This window comes from Rattus norvegicus, chromosome 10 (assembly GCF_036323735.1).
Source record: "Rattus norvegicus strain BN/NHsdMcwi chromosome 10, GRCr8, whole genome shotgun sequence".
Taxonomy (NCBI): domain Eukaryota; kingdom Metazoa; phylum Chordata; class Mammalia; order Rodentia; family Muridae; genus Rattus; species Rattus norvegicus.
Window position 1 is genome coordinate 50880553 of NC_086028.1, and position 22436 is coordinate 50902988.

Here is a 22436-nt window from a genome sequence, read left to right on the forward strand (position 1 = left end):
TTATGATGTTAATTTGGTCCTCTGTCCCCCAGTTGGCTCTGATTGGTAAAAAAAAGATGCCAGCAGCCAATGGCTGGGAAGGACAGAGTTGGAACTTTTAGGATTCCTGGGCGTGGGAGAGAGATAGGAAGAAGGAATCCGCATGAGAGAGCCTTGGGACAGAGCAACCATGTAAGAATTCAAGTAGGTGGCTCTAATGGTCACTTCTGCGATTGAGCCTGGAGTAGTGGAGATGTAAGCAGAGATGCAGAGATGAAATACAGATTTTTAAATGACGTTAACTCCAGTATACCAGAGGGGAATGTTTGCTAGCCGAGAAGATTAGAACTGCCAGAGAGAGAGAGAGAGAGAGAGAGAGAGAGAGAGAGAGAGAGAGAGAGAGAGAGAGAGAGAGGGAATGAATGAATGAATGAATGAATGAATGAATGAATGAATGAATATGAATGTGTGTGTGCTTGCCTGCCTGCCTGCCTGCCTGCCTGCCTGCCTGCCTGCCTGCCTGTCTGTCTGCACACATCATTTGGAAATCCAGATAGCTCTTGGGCAGGTGCATGCACGTGACCTGTCGGGAGCACAGGGTGGGTTAACTAATTCACCAGTGGCTAGAGATACAAATTCAGGTATAGAGAATTCTATTTATGCTCAGCAGTTAGTAGAAATTACAAGTCCCAGAGGTTAAGCTAACCATCTTTCATCAGCAAGTGTCCTCTTACACCAGAACATGGCCCACTGAATTAACTGACCAGGGTATGAATGTGCTGAGAGACTGAAGTGGCAAGCAGGGAGCTCTTCTACATACATGCTGTGGCTGTTAGCTTGGTTGTGGGACGCCTAGTTGTGGGAGAGGGTGTGCCTCTGACTCTTTTGTTCGTCCCTGGTACTCTCTTCCTCCTGTTGGGCTACCTTGTCCAGCTTCAGTGTGAGGGCTTTTGCCATTTATTGTATTTTGTTTTCCTTGTTTGGTTGTTGTCTCTTGAAGGCCTGCTCTTTTCTGATGGGAGACAGAGGGAGAGTGGATCTGGAGGAGAGGGGGACTGGGAGGAGCTGGGAGGAGCAGAGGAAGGAAAGTGTCCTCTTGCCTTCCCTACTTCATTATATTCACAGGAGTGGCTCCCAGGAGGACAGATGGTCCGATTCCTAAGAAGCTGTTGGAAGCTTACTATCCTTTCTATGTAGTGCATCAGCTAGAAGTTACTAATTAATTTAACACTAACACACTGGCCTCATGCAGAATGCCTTGACTTTGTTTGTGGTGGTTAAGGATGAAGAATCCAGGCCTTGAGTGGGCTGGCCTCTCTTATTCGGTTTAATTTAAGATGTAAATAGAACATTTCTTAGAAACCATGCATGAATTCCTTGGTTCAATTTCTGATTGTGGTGAGCATTGCTTCATCTTCTCACTTCCGTTTTCTTATGGCTAGGATTGAGGATTGACTGTGAAGGGAAGGGAAGGTGCTCCCTGATGTGCTGGCCAATTGCTCTACCATTAAGCCGAATCTGCAGCCCCCAATGCCTTGTGCTTCTCCAACCTAAATGCAAATGAAGTACAAATACAATCCTTTTCACTGATATTGAGCAATGATACAAAGGTGAGAATAGCAGCCATCCTCTAATTTTTCACTCAGACCTCTGAGGCCGCTCTCTCCACAATGCACCATGATTTTCTAAGCCTGACCCACACCTCCCACTCATGAGAAATGAATGGTTAGCAACAAAAAATAGCATGAAAATTCCCAAGTAAATTAAGATGGATGCTATAATGGGAAGGAGTTGGAGGAGCTCGTAAACTCCATTCATAGGAGGGACTGGGGACTGGAGGCAGAGAGGCAACAAGACAGATAAGCAGCACACAATCCAGAGGAAACAAGGATGACCCCTTCTTATTGGCACAGTATGACCTGACAGAGCCATAAATGTGTCCACTCCCACTCTCCTCTTTCCTGTCTACAATTATGTCCAGGGCTGAGGACAAAGAGCCAGAGTGCAAAGGAGGAGGAGCAGGATGACAAACCAATCCATATTAGGGGTTAAGATTAGGAAGACTTATATGTGACAAAGAAAGTAGGAAGGAAGGTTGACTATGGTTACGGATAGATACGTAGGGAAAATAAAGTAAGAAAGGCTCATGGACTTCCTTTCCTCTTATGAGCCCATGGTAGTTTGAATAAGAATGGCCTCCATAGGCTCACAGATTTCAATGCCTAGTCGTGGGGAGTGGTACTCTTTGAAAAGGAGGTGTAGCCTCCTGGTTGGAGGAAATGTGTCACTGGGGGTGGGCTTTGAGGTTTTAAAAGTCCACACCAGGCCCAGGGTCTCTACCTGCAGATCAGGATCTAACTCTCAACTACTTTTCCAGCACTACGCCTGCCATGCTTCCTGCCACTGAAAATAATGGACCCTCTGAAACTGTAAGGAAGCCCTTAATTAAATGCCTTCCTTCTCTTATAAAAGTTGCCATGGTCATATTGTGTCCCCACAGCAACAGAACAGTGACTTAAGACAAAGCCTGTCTTTTCAGAGGGTCACCAGGAAGCATTTTGCTAAATGCTAAATAAACACAAGATGGTTCTTGCCATAACTCTGACTAAGGCTGTCCCTTATAGCCAAATCAGGATTCTCCAAAATCTCTGCACTTCAAGAGGCCGGTCAAAGCCTACCTGAACGGCACTCTGGGACTCCCTCTGTCCACTGGACAACTACTTGGTCTCACAAGATCAACTCAGTTTTTCTTCCTACTACATTAAGCTATGAGCAAAGGTGGGGCAGAATGACAGGTTCTATCTCTTGGATGATGTGTGTGCAGTGGCCTCTGGGTCCCTGATTCCGTTTCTGTCTGGAGAAAGGAAAATTGGGTCATCATACATTCCAAAGATAACCTAGAGTTAAAAACAAACAGTCAAGCAAACAAACAAGAAAAAAAAAACCAAAAAACAAAAACAAAGATGGCAAGCTATGTTTGCTATTATGGAATTGTAGCTCCACAGGGTGCATGACACATGTTAATTCTTGAATTAAATCACAAGAAAGATATGAGTCAATAAACATACCAGAATCAAGAGCTGAGGAGATCAAACATCGATTTCAGTAAGCAGACTTGAAAACAGCAAGAAGAAACATGTAACACGGCTGTCTGTTCTGTCACTTTGTTTTGAAAAGGAAAAAATGTAAATAGAGGCTAAAACAAAGGGGCTCAGAAATGGGGACGGTTACAGCCCCATCCTACAGACAAGTCCTATGTTGTCACGTGACCAATATTTGCTAAGTTTCTGTATGTATGGCTCAGCTGAGTGTGCAGACGACAGCATATACAGAAAGATATTAAAGTCAATTAGACATCACACTTGAGAGGTACTCTAATGGAAAGGAGCAGGTTTCCTGATCAAAGTGGGGTACAGACAGGAAAGCTCAGCAGGAGAACAGGCTCAGTAACTGCTGAAGATCAGGGCATAAACTGTTCACCTTATCCTAGGGCCCAATCAAAACAATCTGATGGCGCATTCAAACAACAACCCACTGCTCAGGAGCAAAACGTCATTTTCAATGTATTGCCAACCAAATGCAGAACAATAAATGCTATTTTCTCTTTATGTGGCTCATTCCTCTACAAAAGCACCTATTGTCATGTTATCAAGATATGTGCATTCCATATTTTAAGCAACTGCCAAATTCAAATTTGTGTGAAAACCATAAAACAAAACAAAACAAAAAACCAACAACAAAACAAAACAAAAAACCCTACTCCCATGAATTCCAGTGCTGACACTGATAAATACTAAAACCATTTGTTACAGAAGCAAATATATCACAGGGAAACTCTCCAAAGGGAACGAGGGAACAAGGAAGGAAGAGAGGGAAAAGGGAGGAAAACAGAGAGTGAAAAAAAATGGTGAGAGAGGATAGAGAGAAAGAAAGGGAGAAAGGGGCATGGAAAAACTCAGAGGATCCGAGAAGAAAGGAAGACAGGGAGAGGGGGAAATGTGTCTAGTCTCTTAATTAACATGCATCAAAACTACTGTACCATACACACACTGTCGTCTACTAATATCTGCTGCTAAACACAGTGTCTGTGAAGAAAATGGAAAAGCAGATGCCCTGCACCCTGTTCTACCTGTTATAGCCCCATTACTCACTCCATACAACTATCATCTGGAACACGAACACACACACACACACACACACACACACACACACACACACACACACACACACTGAGAAAAATCTTAAGAATTTTTATTTTCTATCTTCCATTGACTCAGATTTCTGCTGAAGAAGTTCATCCCTAGCTGCTCAAGTCTCTACACAGATCACATACTTAAATTCCCAATACATTTCATAATGCCATAATCAACGAGAACAGATGGCGACATCATCCAAAATAGAGGTGAGGTATAGAGATGAGCATAAAGATACAACATTTGTTTCCATGTCCAAAAATAATAGTTGATATCTATTGAATATTAAATTATCGTGAGGGTATTTGCAGTAACTAAGGTCACAAGAATGTGAATTTTAGCTGAAAATTCACTAAGTCTTTTTATAAATGAAATCAATTTATAAACATCTAGGTTTATCTTTAATAATCTAATAATGGTATATTGGTTCATCTTCTCACTGAAATCACGAGGGTCTGACACTTTTTACATACTGGCTGTGCACTGAGAACTTGGGAGAACATGCGTATCTCGCACACAGTAAGAGGACAGTGTACTGGAAGAAGCTCAGTAAGCCTTGACAAAGGCTTCCGCATTCCTGTGCCTAAGACGTTAAGAGACAATGATCCAAATCTACAGGATAACCAGGGGCAAAGGCTTAAGATAGTAAGAGTTGGGAATTACCAAATATTGGTTCAGATGTGCCCAAGGAGGGAGAGCTATGATAAGCCTAGTATCGTTCCAAATAGCTATGCTGGGATATAATTCAGTATCACAATTCAGAAAGGTCTATGAAACAATGGTCTGTTTTCAAGAAGGATCTGAAACAAACAATGGACTGGTTAAAATTTACCTTACTCCAACTCTAACAATATTGCTTTTGAACTGGCATTCTCAGAGTTTCCAAAACTGGTAGATAAGAGCTATCACTTTCCCCATGGTCCCAACCCCTTCTCTCATTTTGTTTTATTTATTTCTTTGTTTCATGCTGAAGACTAAACCCAGGACTTCAGGCATGCTTTAAGCACATTCTACTACTTTAGTAAATTCTCAGCCTCTTCTAACCTCTACTGAGTTATCTATTTTATTTACTGAGTTTCACATAAAACGTTTACAAAAAAAGGAACTCACGCTCTGAAAACCACTGACTACAACAAAGAAAGCACAGATAAAAGTCAAAACCCAGCCTTTCGAGGGGCAGCTCTATCATATTGATGGAATCCCCACTCTTGGGTAGTCTCACTTTGTACTCTCCATGGGAAATATACCTCTAAGTAACCATGGATTTCTTAATTTAGCCACATGATCTGACCAATAAAGTGAGATCACAAGATAATAGACATCTTTCTCAAATCAAGCAACACAGCCATGACTTCTACATCCTATCCTGCTTTAAATAACTAAATGTCATCACTATGGGCTTTTAATTGCTTAATAAAGCACAATATGATATCAAAAGGGAACTTTCCCACCAAAGTCACTTCTGTCATTATCCCATAAAGGCTTTAAAGCAATATGTAAGGCATAAATATAAACACTAAAATAAACATACTCCCTCAGTGATTACTGACCATCAATGTCCACCAAGACCATTCACCGATGGAACTTCTTTTTTTTTTTTTTAACTTGAGTATTTCTTATATACATTTCGAGTGTTATTCCCTTTCCCGGTTTCCGGGCAAACATCTCCCTAATCCCTCCCCCTCCCCTTCTTTATGGGTGTTCCCCTCCCCATCCTCCCCCCATACCGATGGAACTTCTAACAGAAGTGTTGGCAGTTGCCAGAGTGTTGGAGAACAAGCCAAAGTGTACTTTTACCATCCCTGACTTCCAACCTTAAAATTTTCCTGTGGAGGAAGGAGGAAGGGTCACAAGACTCAGGAACCTGAGATGAACTTAGACTCAGGAAGCTCCTGAAGCTCTCAGATGTATAAGCATCCCCGCCTACACACTCCCATCCTAGGGTTATACAAACAGTAAAACAAACAGAGCCAGATGGGAGTTCCTGCTGGCTTTGCCATACACAAGTTGTACAGGGAACTCAAGAAATGGAGCTTTCCTGAGTCATCACCCACTCAGAGCTGGGGCTTTCAGTGATATGGATGCCTCGGAGTCACTAAAGCTTCTCCTATAAGGAATCCCTCAGCTATGATCCCTGTGAGCAGCACTAAAGAACTCAGTGATTCACTGAGCTACACTTAGGTAGAGCTGTTATTCTAGTCTGCCACCGGAGTCCTATCTGGTGTAAATAAATTGTTCTCTTCTTCCTAGGAAAAGTCATGCAACTCTGGGAGTGAATACTGTTTGCCTGGCTTGGCACCCCTTTGAGCAGCCAGATGTGGCTCATGAAAAAGCAAGGGCCACCCAAAGCCTGTCAGAACTGAAGCACCACCTCCAGTCACAGACACAGATGTGCCTTGCTCACCCTGGGATTAAGCCAGGTCAACTGGAGCAAGATGATCCCACAGAGACCATCGGGGACGAAGTAAAGCAGAGAAACCAAGGATAGGTCAGTGGATGGCTCACGGACAAGGACTGAATTAGAATGCCAAATGGGGTAGTGTTTCTCTGCCACACTGCTGGACCCAACAAAGGTTATTTATGTCTTTTATATTTTCTTTATTCTATATTTCTATATTGTATTTGCTCTGTGTGTATGTGTTGGGGGTGTACACAAGTCAGAGGAAATGAACTAAGAAGGCCATCAGTTTGGTAGTAGGAGCTTTTCTTGCTAAGCTATCTCACCTGCCCAACAGGCTCTCCTAACAAAAGAACTGATACAAGTGATGAGATCTTTTCATGGTGCTCTGGACCTGGGATAATATTTCTTTTTTTTAGATATTCCTAGCCATCCAAGAAACTGGTACTTGCTTAGAATAGAGAGCAGGCTTTTAGAGATGATGTCTACCTTCTGTAAAATGGTTCATTTATATAATGCTAACCCTCAAGTGCCTTAAAAGCATCTGGAAGAACAGTAAAGAGTGCAGTTAGGGAGTTTAAATGAAAGCTCCTTGTTGAGTGGCAAATGGCACTTTCAGGAGCCATAAAGTTGTTGGTTAAAAAAAATCAGTATTAGGAGTTGGGCTTCCTTTTTGTCAGTTATTAGTCAAGGAGGCCCTGAGCCCCACAAGCCATAAAAGCTACTGTCACTGCTATTGGTTACATGGTAGAACTAGAACTATGCTGATGACACCACTACCTTTGCCTAAGACATGAACTGGAATGGAGTCCTTTCGCCACTGGCTTACTTTCGTGGTACAGGAAGGTACTACAATAGGTTGCTAGGGGCTAACTGACACTGACAGTGTTACTGAGTTATGGAGCCAGCAGCATGTTGGGTAAGATGTGCTGACTGGTGTGAGACTACATTCTATAACCATCATGGGTAGAACACCTGTCTTCTGATTGGATTCAAGGCCCTCTGCACGAGAGTGAACATAATCTGCTACTATATCCTATGGCAAAAACACATGACTGGAGAGGTAATAGGCCCCAATGGGGGGGGGGGGACGACTTGTTTTGTTAAATAGATATGCTGTGCCTATCAAACTGCCTTAATAACATTTGTATTTATAACCACAGGTTACTGCTGTTGTCAGCCTAGGTGACTCATGAAGAGAAACTTCTTTCTTATAATGGGCAGTGTTTAGTGCAGATTCATAGCCAGTCAAGCTCCTGAGAGTAGATGACTGTTGCTGTAGCACAGTAGCCTAATCTTCAGTGGGTAGATGGAAGAAAATAATCAGATATATCTATTACCCCTTCCACATCTCAGAGAACATGGCACTGTTAACAGAAAGCAGAAACATTGAAACAGAGGAAAAGGTAGAGCACTGTGTATTGATTTCCTTCAAACTTAAGTATTTCCAACTCAGAGAAAGGAGGGAGGTTAAGATGCAGGAAAAAAAAAAATGAAATGCAAAAGGCCCAGGAAACTCCTGAAACTTAGAAGACTCACACAGCCCTGAGGGGGTAGGGGTGTAGGAAGCATATACAAACAGTAACAACTGCTCTTCCAGCAAGCTGAACTGCCTGAATACTAGAGCTGCAGCTTTCCTAAGTGCACGGCCCAAGTTCTCCTACCCCTCTGAGTAATCTCACATCTTGTCCCTGTAAGTAATTCCAATAAACACACTAGTTCTCTCACCCTGGATTGGAACCTTTCTTTCGTCTGCCATTAGTGCTCTTCTTGGGGTAAATGTTTATATATCCCTGGAAAAGTTATTCATACCACACCTGTACCATCCCCACCAAGGGCAGATCTACCTAACCAGCAGATGGTAGGGAAGGGCTGAGCTGTAGGGAACCTTGTCCTTCCCACTAAACATCTAGGTTCTAGTTCAAGAACACTGGGTTCAATATACAAATATCAAAGATCAAGTTGCCAGTCCTGAATTAAAAATAATTGAATTAATAAAACAGAACAAGCAAAGGAGCAGAGTTGAGGATAAGAAAAAACTAAAACATATCAGGCAAATCAGCAACAAAAAGAAAACCTTTGCGGCCCTAATATACACTGTCACACCACTGGCAGTCTGGTACAGGCATCCAACCTAAACAAATAGCCCGTTTTCCTGATTAGCCCAGAAAGCTCCCCAAGCAGCGGGGTGAGACACCATCATCATCCCCACACTCTCTGGGCATGCAGTACTTACTGTGGAAAGGCCAAGCTGGATGATTCATATCTGTCTTCCTTCTCACAGTAGCAAGGGGTGTTGGCTACCATATACAAGTGTCAGTCTGAGTTACTGTATGACACCAAACTTGCTCTTTTTCATCTCCTCCCAAATCCCAGGGTATGCCTTGTCTTCTGATTCTGATTACCTACATCTTGGTGGCGTTAGGTGTTTCTCCCAGACATCAATTTCTCTAACGTTATCTAAGAAACTTAATCATAATAGACTGAGTCCAAACCTTGAGATTTACCTACTGCAACCAACTCTTGTGGACAGCTATGCAGAGAAACCAACTTTTCTTATAGGACAATGAGTTCATGCTTATTTCCATCTGTGACTACCCTGCTATCAAGAAAAATAGGCCATTAACCTCAAAATCCACTGCAGTGCTATTCACAACATCCACAGATAAAAACAACTTGCACATCCAACTTCTAAGAAGTAGATTAAAAAGAATCCAGCGTGTTCACACAATGGAACACAACAAAATGGAGCCCTGGCCATGAAGACTCTGTGAGAGCTGCAAGGCAGCCAGCCAGCTGTGTAGGCAAACTGTTTCATTTGTGGAGCCTGAAACATGCTTCTCTCAGAAGCTAAGAACACAGTAGTGGGTACTGGATGGTGGACAAAGAGAGCTACGGGTAAATGCTAATAAATAGTTATTACAACAATAAGAACTTCTCATATGTTATTTTGTTGCATAAGAATTAATATTTGAATAGAGAATATGCGGTATATTTCAAGAAACAAATTTGTATCCACCATAAAAAAATGAAAAATTTAGGGTAATTGATGGGTAATTGATATTTTTAACTGAACTTAAGCACTGCAGTGTGTGTGTGCGTGTGTGTGTGTGTGTGTGTGTGTGTGTGTGTGCGCGCGCACGCGCGCCTGAGAGAGAGAGAGAGAGAGAGAGAGAGAGAGAGAGAGAGAGAGAGAGAGAACCTCATTATGACTGGTTTGTTTTTATGAATCTCTTCTAGAATTTTTTAATTTAAAAAATTTAATGGGACATTAAATAAATGTCATTTGTAGAGAATACTAATCAAAGTCAAGAATGAAAGAATACTCAGTTAAGAGATGACAGCTGCCCTCTATTTACAATACTTTAGGAGACCTCGATGCCAACAAGGACTTCCCCTGGCATGGGTTGACAGGCAAATAGTATTATTTACATTCATTAGCAAGAAATAGGTCTTTGCCCACTGTGTGTAATTAAAGCTTAGAGATTAAACTGTTCACATCTGAATGAACATATCAGGAACGGTGTAAAGACACATTTTATACACTCCTTGTTGAATCAAAACATGAAAAGAAATTCACAGTCCACTTTTGCACAGCTATTCCAAGTAAATTTTGAAGATAATGTGTAGGGTAGATTTAAATACAGCAATCCTTCTCCATAGTATCAAAATACATGTTCAAATGCTAGCTAGCACTGGGCTATCTCAGGAAATATCTCTCCGTTAACAACAATGAAAAGTTATTCACTGTGTGACTGTCTCTCTTTAACTATGACATACAAAGTCTAACACGTCCTCACCCACTCATCCCTTCTATACAATCATACTTGTCAGGGTGCTCTGTGTGCCTACATGATGACTTGTGACAAAAGACTATGTCTCTCTAAAGGAATACATGGTTAAAACTCCAAAGTAGGTGACATCTATCATTCACCAACCAGTACCAATGTATATTGATCCAAAATGACTTATTCTTCTAGTATTAATGAAGTCATGGAGTCCAATGACATTCCCTGACCTGTCAAGTTATGCCTTACTGTTATCTTCTCATGCTCCAAGCTGCTATGTGTGCTCAATTACTTAAAGGACTGCACAAACAGCTCAGCTAGGAGGTGTGCATTTGACAGCTACAAGTGTAGGTTCCATAACCATACCACATAACACCTACAAGTGTAGGTTCCATAACACAAGCTGCGCATTCATGTTAGCACTGCAAATGTAGCCCTCAAAGGAGTCACTAGTATTATAATAGTATCTATTTTATATATTGTGAGTGTTGGACAACAATACAATATTTTCAATCTCAAAACTTGATTAACTATTATACAACCCCAATTATGATCAAATTAGTCACTGAGAAATGTCATAATGGAGTACTTTCTTTTTCCTTAAAGTCTTTTACTTATTTTAAAGTTCATCCACATGGGTAAATAACATATAGTACTGATCACCACAGATGAAGTACATACAACATTAAGGAAAAAAATCCGTAGTAATCTTTAAAGTATTTTTCCCTCACATGTGGGAGGATTTAGAACATGTGCTGTCCATGAAGCTTCTCCTCTACCCTGACAACTGAAGTTGGATGCCAACACAGAGAGACAGAGCATAAGAATAGCAGAACACTCGGCAGAAGCTCCTAAACCCAATGACTTTCTCCTCTTACAGTACAGGAGCAAAGATAACAATAAATAAACCATTCCAAATTCTAAGAAGCACATTTTGTTTTAATGGATACTCTAGAGCAGAGGTCCTACTCTGTATTTTTAGAGGTATATCCTACCAAAAGCATGTTTCTCTTCATACTGTAAAAATATGGTGGAAACCAAGAAACTGGAGAGAAACATAAAATGTTTCCTCAACACTAATTTAACATTATCCTGACATGACCCAGCAGTGAGGAAAACACTGAACCTGGAGACAAAACACCTTCAAGATGCTGCTGCAAGTGGCCTCAAATAGCATGAAAATAGTAGGAGACAGACCCACTCCTCGGAGTCACCCTGCAAGCCATTTTGACATATTCAAAATAGAGAGTAATAAGATTAAATTAGACTATCTGCAAAGCCACTCTCGACTGTTATAAACCGAGATGTTATTTGTGCTCATGGGTATTTTGAGTTTAGTGAGAGTATGGCTGTATCTTTTTTTTGTTTCTTTTAAGATTGCCCCCAAATTGCTGATGTGCCTTCAGTATCTTAAACCGAACATAATGCTTTTTAAACATTTGAACAAAGTACAGTTATGCAAATCCATTAAGAGCAAGATGAACACTGTCAGTTCATCACAGGTACACAGAGGCTTGCTAGGTATGATTTAGACAAAACCTCCACTTCTGGCCTTCTTTAGGGGAAGAAGATACATGAACAAATTAAATGGCACAACACAGTTAGGACAGAAGGTGACAGTATTATCACAAGGTACACATTTAGATACAACCTTAAACCAGGGAACAGGGCAGTACTGAGTCGAGATGGAGTAAACCAAGAGAAGCCGAGCCGGTCAGGACGGAGTAAGGTTGAGGTTAGTGGTAACAGCATGTGTGTGGTCTCCAGGAGACCCTCAGTAAGACTGCTGTTAGCCCTAGCCCCGCACCTTGCCCAGCCCAGTGCTGCTTCTTCCTCCAGCTCCCGCCTGGCTCAGAGCAGCACTGCCCTGCTCCCAGGGGTGCAGTGGCCCAGCCTGAACTCACCTTGGCAGTGAAGGGGCCAGAAGTTTAAAACCTGTTAATGCATCATGGCAAAAATGTAATGAACACACATACTTCACACACTCACATTCCAGAGCAAGAAAACACACAAGTAGTAAGACAACCTTTACACAAACACCCTCGGGGAAAGCAGAGACAGAATGTTTAACACCCATCATTACCACAAAGGTGAGAACAGAGCAGTGGTTGCTGCACCACAAAATGTCAGCTAGTGGATTAAAGTACCAAAAGTAATCATGGCATCACCTACTTTAACTGCCATTATCTGCCCACTTGGTTTGTGGACCATTTTGTTGACAGAACCATAAGCTCCTCGTCCAATTTCTCCAAGGTCTTTCAAGTCCTCTGCAGTGAAATCCCAGTGTTGTTCAGGGGAGATCTTCAGTTTTCCTGATGACTCAATGCTGTGGGTTCTCAGTCTCTCTCTGTTAAAATATTGGGAAGCAATTTTTCCACATTTTAAATAGGTTTTAACTTTTTTTCTTTTAGCTAGCACTGAGTATGCTGTGGGAACACTCATCCGCTCCTAAGGACACAAGCAGCCTGACCCCGTTCTGGAGCTGTTTGTGCCATCTTGCTTTATACACAGTGAATTTTAATAGAATGCATTAGAAGGCACAGCTTCAAAGACATTCATACAACCCAATCTCCTTTTGCTGATGAAACTACCAGTTTTGATTACTCAATAGCAGACCCTTTTCAAGCCCAAAACTCTATTCCCTCAAGAGTCCCAGAACTGAGAATTCATCTCTACAAACGCTTACCCTATTACACCCTCTAGCTGGTAAAGCTGTTTCCAAAGTTTGCTGTACCTGAGAATAGCCTGACCAACTGTTTAAACTCCAGAACCCAGGAGCAGCCTATAGCAATTAAAGCAGAGCATATGGGATAAGTTGGAAAGCAACATTTCTAGTATCCTCGGTGGTTTTAGTTTTACATGGGAATGAGTACTTTAATATACTGTCCTGTTATTGTTTATACTATATTAAAGTGGGCAACAGTCAGGGGCTGGGGATTTAGCTCAGTGGTAGAGCGCTTACCTAGGAAGCGCAAGGCCCTGGGTTCGGTCCCCAGCTCCGAAAAAAAGAACCAAAAAAAAAAAAAAAAAAGTGGGCAACAGTTAAAGAACCAGTTACAGAGGAATCCGCCCTGTCTTATTCAAAGCTTCAGCCTCTGTTCAACAGCAGGAGTAATGAATGGGCTTAAAAGGGAGTTGGTTACTCACAGAAAATGCAGAGGTCACTTTGCATTAAATATCACACCCAAATCCCAGCAGAGTAAACAGACTTTTCTCTCTTCTCTCCCTCTCCCTATATGTGAGAATAAACTATGTCAAACTAGAAAGTGCAACACCCATGAAGAGACCTGGGAATATCAGCTAGTTTTCAATTTCATATTAAGTTACAAAAATCTGTTTCGAAGTCCAGCCTTGTGATGAGAGCCAGGACGGTTGACAACTCAGTTGTCTATTTTGTTCTTGAAGAACTCTGGGATGTCTCCTGAAATGTGTACAACTGTTTTGTGTCGATAGTTCTAAGGGCCTCAAAACTTTAGAATGCTAGAATTTCTCTTCCCCCAAATCTATCTTGACTAATGTTGATAATAAGCAGGACTCAAGGGTACAGTTAAAAGCTTAATATATTTTATCTCATGACTTAGGGAAGCTGTGCTCCAAACAGGAGTTTCTCATGCTGCAAGCTTGAGAGTTCTCAGTCAGTAGCTTCCACTTACACAAGCGCCTTTCGCTTTCACCTGCCTTGGCACATCTAGCTCCCAATGACAGAAGCCCAGCAACCAGGCCCAAGTGATCACTTTAGTCCTGATGAAGCCAGCACTGATCTCTGAAGACAGAAAAGATTCAAGTGATAATAAAGAGATTTTTCTCAGTAATTTTTCTCCTGAAATAGAGTAAGCCTGGAAATACTCTAACATAAAGAAATTCCATTTATAATCACTAAATGATACCATCCCCATGACTCATTTTAATCATCAATGAAATATAGCACTAGCCTAACAGTGAAGGTATCTAGAAAAAGTTAATTGAAATTACTTGTAAAGTAGAAGCAATATTTTAAATATTTGAGGGTCATAACCACTACATGGTTCCCACCTTCTTCCCCTCCTGGCCTCATACTATTTTCATCTTTCTCCTTTTGGAGAGGAGAATCTGTGACTTGTTCTGACAAAACACAATATGGTAACGATCAATGGGATACCACTTCATGACTGCATAATGTCACATGCATACGCTACCATTCTTGAGAATGGAAATAAATGCAGCACTCTTACATGAAAGCTTTATATAAAAGCATGGAATAGCAACAGACATGATGCTCTCTACTGTTAAGGGCAAATTTTAGCATTATGGAATCTCACTGCTAATAGTTTAGGTTACTTTAGTCAGTGGTCTAGCTTTGAGAGTAACCCTTATTTTCTTTTGGAAAGTGAACAGTTAAATAGCTAAGAAATACAAACTGTCTTACTGAACTAATAAAAATGCCCAAAATTGAGTAAGGCATCAGATATTCAACTTTGTGAACATACTACAAAGTCACAGAGAACATGTCATGGTTACAACATCGCCACAGCATGTCATTGACTCATATTGGGCCTCACACCTTTCCAGGAAAACTGAACCACTTTCTGAGCGTCCACTTCAACAGCCCAACCTTAATGGCTTCCAAAGGATGATAAATTAGTATAGCACTAGCTAGGCAGCCTTCCTGAACCCAAACATGCACTCTCACTGGCAATCAATTTCTGATCTAAACTACTTTAGGAGCTAGGGTAGTTTGAATGAAAACAGCCTCCAGAGCTGCAAACAAGCAGTTGCATGTTTGAGTCCCATTTGGTGGGACTTTTAAAGACGAATTAGAAGGTATGGCCTTGTTGGAATAAAGTATGGCCTTATTGGAGGAGTTGTATCACTAGGAGTGAGGTTTCAAAAGCTCAAACCAGGCCCAGGCTTTCTGCCTCCTGCCTATGAATCAGGAGGTGAGTAGCTCTTAGACACATCTCCAGCACCATGCCTGCCTCCCTGCCTCCACTGCTTCCACCACAATGGTCATGGACCAACCCTCTGAGACTGTAAGCCAACCCCCAGGTAATGTCTTACTTTATGAGTTGCTTTGGTCATGGAGTTTCATTACAGCAATGGAATAGTATAAGACAGGGGCCTAGAAGACAAAACCTACAAACAACAGAAGTCACATCTATTGAAAAGCTTGACCAGGGGGATGGATGGCATTAAGGCTCAGTGGGTTAAGAGACTTGTTGCCACGTCCAACCATCTGGGTTCAATTCCTAGATTAAACATAGGAAGGAGAGAACTGACCCTCACAGGTTATGTGCTCTGACCTCAAAAAGTATGCCGCGGCAGATATGCATGTATATGTATACACACACACAGACACACATATGTACACATATGCATACAATAACAAAAAATGGCATAAGTAGAAGATAAAACAATGAAGATATAATAACACAGAAAATGTGTTAAGTTTATATTTTATGACTGCACTCTTGAAGAAGAAAAAACTTCCTAAGATAACCCTTCTTTTGAGAAAAAAATAGAAGCAACAACCTGTTCCATAAAAAACAAAACAAACCAAAAAAACCCCAAAAATCTCCCCAATAGCTTTCATTTCTTGTCACAGTTTTCTATGAAATGTCTTCAGTGAATAATCTATAATATCTAATCTATATATTAGCCAGAGTATGTGACTGAGGTAACCACCACATTGGCCAACACCCTTTCTCCTTTCCATCTTTCCTACATAAGACAGCAATGCTGTATGTCCTGACTGTTTATAAACTAAATTGTATTCCATCTCAAAAGTCACATACCAAAGATCCCTGATGTGACTGTACTGAAGATAGGTCCTTAGAGATAACTGAGGTTAAAGGAAGGTTAGTAAAGATGGGACCTACTCCAAGACTAGTGCTCTTGTAAGAGAAGACATTAGAGAGCTTGCTGCATTACCACATGCACAAAGAAAAGAGGTCCTATGAACAGCCAATGAGACATTGGTAACAGGAAGCCATGGGAAAAGAGCTCGCAATGGAACCTATCTTCCTAGTAACTATATCTTGGACTCTCTAGCCTCCACAATTGTGGGAAATTAGTTTCTGTTGTTTGAGCCACACTGTCAATGGTTTGGTTTTAGTTCTCAAAAGGGGCTAATCTAAGATACCAACAATCCTTGCAGTTAGAAGTGGCAAATAGGAATACAGCACTTAAAAGGAAACAAGTCGGCAGGAAAGTTCAGTGAGCATAAAGTGGCTGGCCAACAATAACCCTAAACATCTTCAAACCCACAGCAATTCTAGTCAAAAGCTCTGCTTTAAAAATAGTTCTTGATTACTTAAAGATATAAATCCTAAATCTAATAATTCTTGGTTCCTAAAAGGAACACATATACACTCACATAGTGAAAAATTGACACAACTATGTGTGCATACAAAAGAAATGTATGTTTATAAAAGTAACCTCCTATGGGGCATGCAAGATTTTAAATAGGACATTTGATATAGGGCTTTAATCCATTTAATATAGGCTTTATTATTAAAAAGCATCAATGTATAGAGATTAAAATCTCAACTCTTAGACTTACCTTGCCACATGAAAATCTGCAAACTGGCAAATCTGAACTGATGTCTCTTCTGCTTATTTAGCTTTTGGGCAGATATGACCAAATTTTCCATTTACCAACACTGCATCTATGTTAGCTGTCATCTTCTCACTGACCACACAAACCTACAATTTCCTAACACCTAGAGACTTTAAAAACAAATAACTGTCTGTGACATTATCTTCCAGAGCCTTAATCAGACCCAACCCTGAGGAAAGCTGTATTTCTATTCCACCTGTCTGGCAAAGCAGCATGGGGCTTTCCGTATGGGTAGGTAGATTCCATGTTGTTTCCTGTGTAGGTGGGTAGACTTCCCATTGCTTTGTTTAAAACAGTGACACAAACAAGGTGGTGATAAATGGCTCCAGCAGTACTCAAACTTCCACATCTGCACTGTTAATACAGTGGTGTCTACTTTGCAAACAAGTTCCTGAGCCACTCCTATCCAACCACACACCTTAAGCCAACACCCTTTGACAAGGCTGCAAGAGTAAAGAAAAGGAAAAGCTCATTCACAATTCAGAAAGAAAACACACTTTCTATTTGTATTTGTCTATACTATATGCATCAATTACAAAACTATTTTACAAATTCCACCAAAACATTCTAACTCAGCAGTCATTAGTAACAGTTTCATTTTGGTCAGGGCTAAACAGCATGCTTACGCTGACTTGGCAGGAACAGCAACACCCACCAGTCAAGAGTCTAACTTAAACTGGTACTAAGATTAAGTGACATTTTCTGTCTCTTTTGAATCAGGTTCTATATAGACTCACTTTGTCTCAAATTCTTGCCTCTGCCTCACAGGTGCTGGGGTTTCAGTCACACACGACCAGTGCTGGCTCAAGATATACTTCATTGTGTCACTGTTGGACTTCAACAATCTGTGCCTGTTGAGTAATAAGAAGCACTTCTTGTTCTACTGCCTGAAAGATCACCAATGAGACCTGCTAGTCCAAGTAGTCTGCTTTGTCATTGATCTGCTCTGCCCAACAAGCTCTTTATCTAGAGTAGTGGTTCTCAACCTGTGGGTTGCAACCCCCTTGCGGGTCGAACGATTCATACAGAGGTGGCCTAGGACCATTAGAAACCACCGATATTTACATTATCATTCATAACAGTAGCAAAATTAGTTATAAAGTAGCAATAATAATAATTTCATGGTTGGGGTCACCACAACACTGTATTAAAGGGCTGCAGCATTAGGAAACTTGAGAACTCTCTAGAACCATAAATCCCATCCACCAAAAATGTTTCACAGGCTTGTTTACCTTCTCAATGAATTCAAAAATGTAAAAAATAAATTCGGTTATTTATGTTTTTAAATCAATTATTTCCCTCCAGTTCCTGGTACCTGCTGTGTCTGAGTGTGCATGCTGCATGTAACATGGTCTCTCACTACCAATGTTTCCTGATTCCTAGGAATCACGCTCCTTCACGTGACATTATGTTCAGTAATACTACTGCTCATTCAATCAAACCTAGTCTCACATTTTAGCTTCTCAGCCCTTTCTTACAAGTAACATTTCATTTTAAAAATTGTTTTGACTTATTTATATTAGTACTTTGGCTGTGTGTATGTGCACCATGTGCATGTCTGGGGCCCACAGAGGCCAGAAGAGGGTGTCAATCCCCTAAATCTTCAGTTATGGACAATTATGAGTTATTTTGGGGGTGCTAGAAACTGAATCCAGGTCTTCTGCAAGAGCAACAAGGGCTGTTAATCACTGAGCCATCTTTCTAACCCCTATAAATTAACTTCTTTTCATTTTCAAGAGAATTAGTCCTGGCTAGGGATGGGTGAAGGAAACTATCTGAATCCTGAGAAATGTTACTCAGAGATAGTCTTCCTAACATCAGCCAAGATGTCTTCTCCTCTTACAAATCCTATTTCCTTATCTGTGTCTGTGCGGCACCAAGTTTCCCATTCTAGAGTATGGAGAGAAGAATGACTTCACAGCAGAGAAGACAGACACAAGATACAATCTTAAGATACTAGGCATCAGGCATAGATGGTAGCAGGCCCCAAGAGAAAAGAAAAATGCTACTGTCCCTAGCTCCTACCTGGAGGGCTCAGACTACTGCGGGGAAAGGGGATCCAGGAAGGTTTGTCAACATCCTTGACATTGGGAGTGTGGAGAGATCATGGCAACTGGACTCAAAAAGGCAGGGTACACATAAAAAGCATCCAGCAGTCATGCAAACCTCTCTCTATTTTGTATCATTGCATGTGGGAGATGCCACAGGCTGATGAGGCAGACATCCAGAGCCTAGTATAGTGATGCTAATATCCACAGCTCCAGTGCAAATCCTCTCACCCCAGTCTGCTTGCTCTTCACTACTGAACTTTTAATTGACAGCAGAGGACTCTAAAACCTAAGTCCTGGTCTTATTGCTACTACAATCTTCTACTTCTACCCATAATGCTTTATTCATGATGACCTCATTTCCCAGATAAGGTATGCCCCAATCCATCTCTCTTCCCTTAAGGAGAAGAACTGATGTTGTTTGTTTGTTTGTTTAGTGGGGAGGACAGGATAAAAGGGAACCTGAGGCCACCTTTCCACAGGCAGTCTCTGCCTGAGGAGAAAACTTGGGTAGAATTTTTATTTTGGTAGCATCTTAACTAGCACAGCTGCCAATAGAAGTCAGCATGAGAACCAGGTATGTTGATACACACCAGGAAGTCAGCACCCTGGGAGCTGAGGCAGAAGGATCACAGATTCCAAGCCAGTATAGAACATTCTATAAGACCTGTCAAAGGGAGGGTAAAGAGTTCAGCATAACTGTGATCAGTGATAAAGCATCTTAACTTAATCCCACATATACAATAAGCCTGACATATTTGTGATTCCAAAAATACAACTGTTATTACATTCAAGAAAATTTTTGTATTTCTAGAAAACTACTTAAGCTTATGCATACAATTCAACCATACGCACAAATGTTTTGGTAAAGTAGAAAAAAAAATATTCCCATGGCCTCCTACATCTCAACTTGGCATCCAATATGAACATATTTATAGACTAAAGAATTCAACTAGAAAAGAAACAAGACTTCATCTGGTCTTTTTTTTTCTCTGGGAAACTCTCCCTGAAAATCCTGGACTGGAATTCATGTTCCTCCGCTGCATCTCTGAATGGAATCAGAACACAACAGCCCTTAGCAGACAGATGATCTATAATCCCAGCAACATTCTCAAAAAGTATGGTGTGCTTGCTTAGTACTTCCTTGCTTTTAGTAAATACTAATTTGGATCTACTGTTTTGCTTAATTTTTATGATCATCTCCACAGAGGATCACCTCCACAACTCTATCAGGGGTTCCATTCTTTAGTAATCAGATGATGCTATGGGCACTAGCCCATCAAATTAAAATTGGGTTTCTCTTTAAGACAGCATCCACACTGGAACCACTTGTTTTCTGTTTGATTCTTCACCACACATACATCCCTTTTCAAACATGGACCCAAAGGTAATGACTTAGATTTCTAGGTACTACAAGGACAGATATTAACACCATGACTGTGGCTCACAAATGCTCTCATAAATGACGAATGAAACACTGCAGACCTTCCATCGTCAGCTGGCTCTTTAGACACTCCAGGACAAACATCCCAGCAAAACCAAGCCTCGGGCAATTGCACTGCCATGTTCCTTCCACGCCGCCATCTACTGTTTGCTTACTTGGTGCTTCTTCTGAATCAGTTTGTTTCCAGTGGCATAGCCATGAGTCTCATCCCTCATAACTCAGATTCTTGCTTTGGTTCCAATCATTTTCATTAAAACTCCAAATGTGTTTGTTACTGTTTGGAGTTTGAAAGCTGAGAGCTGAGGAGAGACATGAAGAGATGAGAAGAGGACGAGATGAAGATCCTGGCGCTGTCTTCCTAAGTCCCCTGTGAATTCCGGTACTCTCCCTCTCCAGCGTCCTAGTGCTCAGCCCAATGCCTCAACACCACATGGCCATGCTCTATGGCTTACATGGCCCCATACTTGAAGACTGAGTCCAGTATCTTTCCCAATAGTCGAAATCTCCTGCAAAATGTGTTCTTCACAAGTTTCCAAAGGAAGCTGGCCAGCAAATGACTAGCCTTAACACAGAATGTGGTGTAAGAAAACAAAACCCAGTTTTTGAATAATCTCCTATAACCCCAAAATATGTCTATCCAGAACCACAGAATGAAACCTTATCTTTACAATCTTATTTCAGACCTCAGAAAGAGATCACCTTGATTAAGATAGGTCCAAAATAGTAGGATCACTAGGCATGGTGGCACTGGGCAGGAAGGGGACCTACAGGTTTGGGGTCAGCCTGGTCTACATAACAAGTTCTAGGCCAACCTAAGACCCTTTCTTAAAATTAAAAAAAAAGGGGGGGGGGCCTGGAGCGGTGGCTCAGCGGTTAAGAGCACTGAATGCTCTTCCAGAGGTCCTGAGTTCAAATCCCAGCAACCACATGGTGGCTCAGAACCATCTGTAATGGAATCTGATGTCCTCTTCTGATGTGTCTGAAGACAGCTACAGTGTACTCATATACATAAAATAAATAAATGAATTTAAAAAAAAGGAATCTCACTACTCATACACACGGATGATTTTTCAAGCATGATGGCTCTCCTTTACGGAAACACGGAGAGAAAAATGAAAGGTGGTAAAGCGAAGATAAAGGAAGAAATTATAATGCCACTGAGACAAGGCCAGAAACACTCAATATCACCACGAGGAGCAGAGAGGGAGGCGGGCTTCCCTAGAGCCTGGAGAAAAAAGCACGGCCTAGCCAACACCTTAACTTTCAATTTCTGGCTTTTAGTGCTGTGATAAAATAAATTGCTATTGCTTTAAGGTACCAATTCTGTCACAACTGTTAATTACAACAGACATAAGAATACATTATGAGTATCAAACTTTTCTGTACGACATCAGATAGTAATTACTTCAGGCTTCACAGTAAGGTCTTTGCAAACAATCTCCATCGTAAACATGCAGCCAGATTACTGGCTGTGCTCCAGTCAAACTTCATTTGCAAGAAGAGCCTGTCATGGAGCTAACAAGGCATGAATGTTATCTGGTTATCACTTAAACAACTAAACCACTATATTTTTCTAGATCTCTTTTCTCTTTTAAGTTTATAATTTTATATCAAAAGAAACCCTAATTATCAAATGTTACACTTATTTAATTTAATTTTAAAATGTACTTGGATTTTTTTCTTAAGTATCCTACTCGCCAGATCAACAGGATTGAGGATCTAACAGCCTTCTGGAGGCTTTTTATCATTTAGGCAAGTGCTTAGTGCAGCATAGCTCCTTATTAGCATTGGGCACCTCTAGCTACTGTCTTTCAGCAGGTTATAGCAATTACCTTGATGGACTTCTTGCTCAAAATAAAAATCTGATTTCTCAAAAATGCTGAATTCTACCACCTTCCCTTTAAAAAGCAAGAAGCATCTTCTGCCTAGGCCCACCTTTCCTCAGAACTGCTGACTGTCTACTGAAGTGGGTGTACTTTCCTTGCCTCCTT

At 41.1% G+C, this 22436-nt stretch overlaps 1 protein-coding gene across 6 annotated transcripts in view; it reads right to left on the bottom strand.

The window, feature by feature from the left end:
* The window catches only part of Map2k4 (mitogen activated protein kinase kinase 4), a 104716-nt gene that overhangs the window by 38205 nt on the left and 44075 nt on the right, over positions 1-22436 (bottom strand). For 2 of the 6 annotated variants that reach the window (XM_063268626.1, XM_063268627.1), the window contains 2 exons: positions 17691-17804; positions 12531-12705 (listed from right to left, as the gene is read on the bottom strand). The exons of 1 other annotated variant lie outside the window; for it this stretch is intronic. In XM_063268626.1, the coding sequence (XP_063124696.1) occupies positions 12531-12705; positions 17691-17804 (289 nt within the window). Of the gene's footprint in view, positions 1-12530; positions 12706-17690; positions 17805-20486; positions 20745-22436 lie in introns of all 6 variants that reach the window. 3 more of the 6 variants (XM_039085426.2, NM_001030023.2, XM_063268628.1) reach the window with 2 other exon arrangements.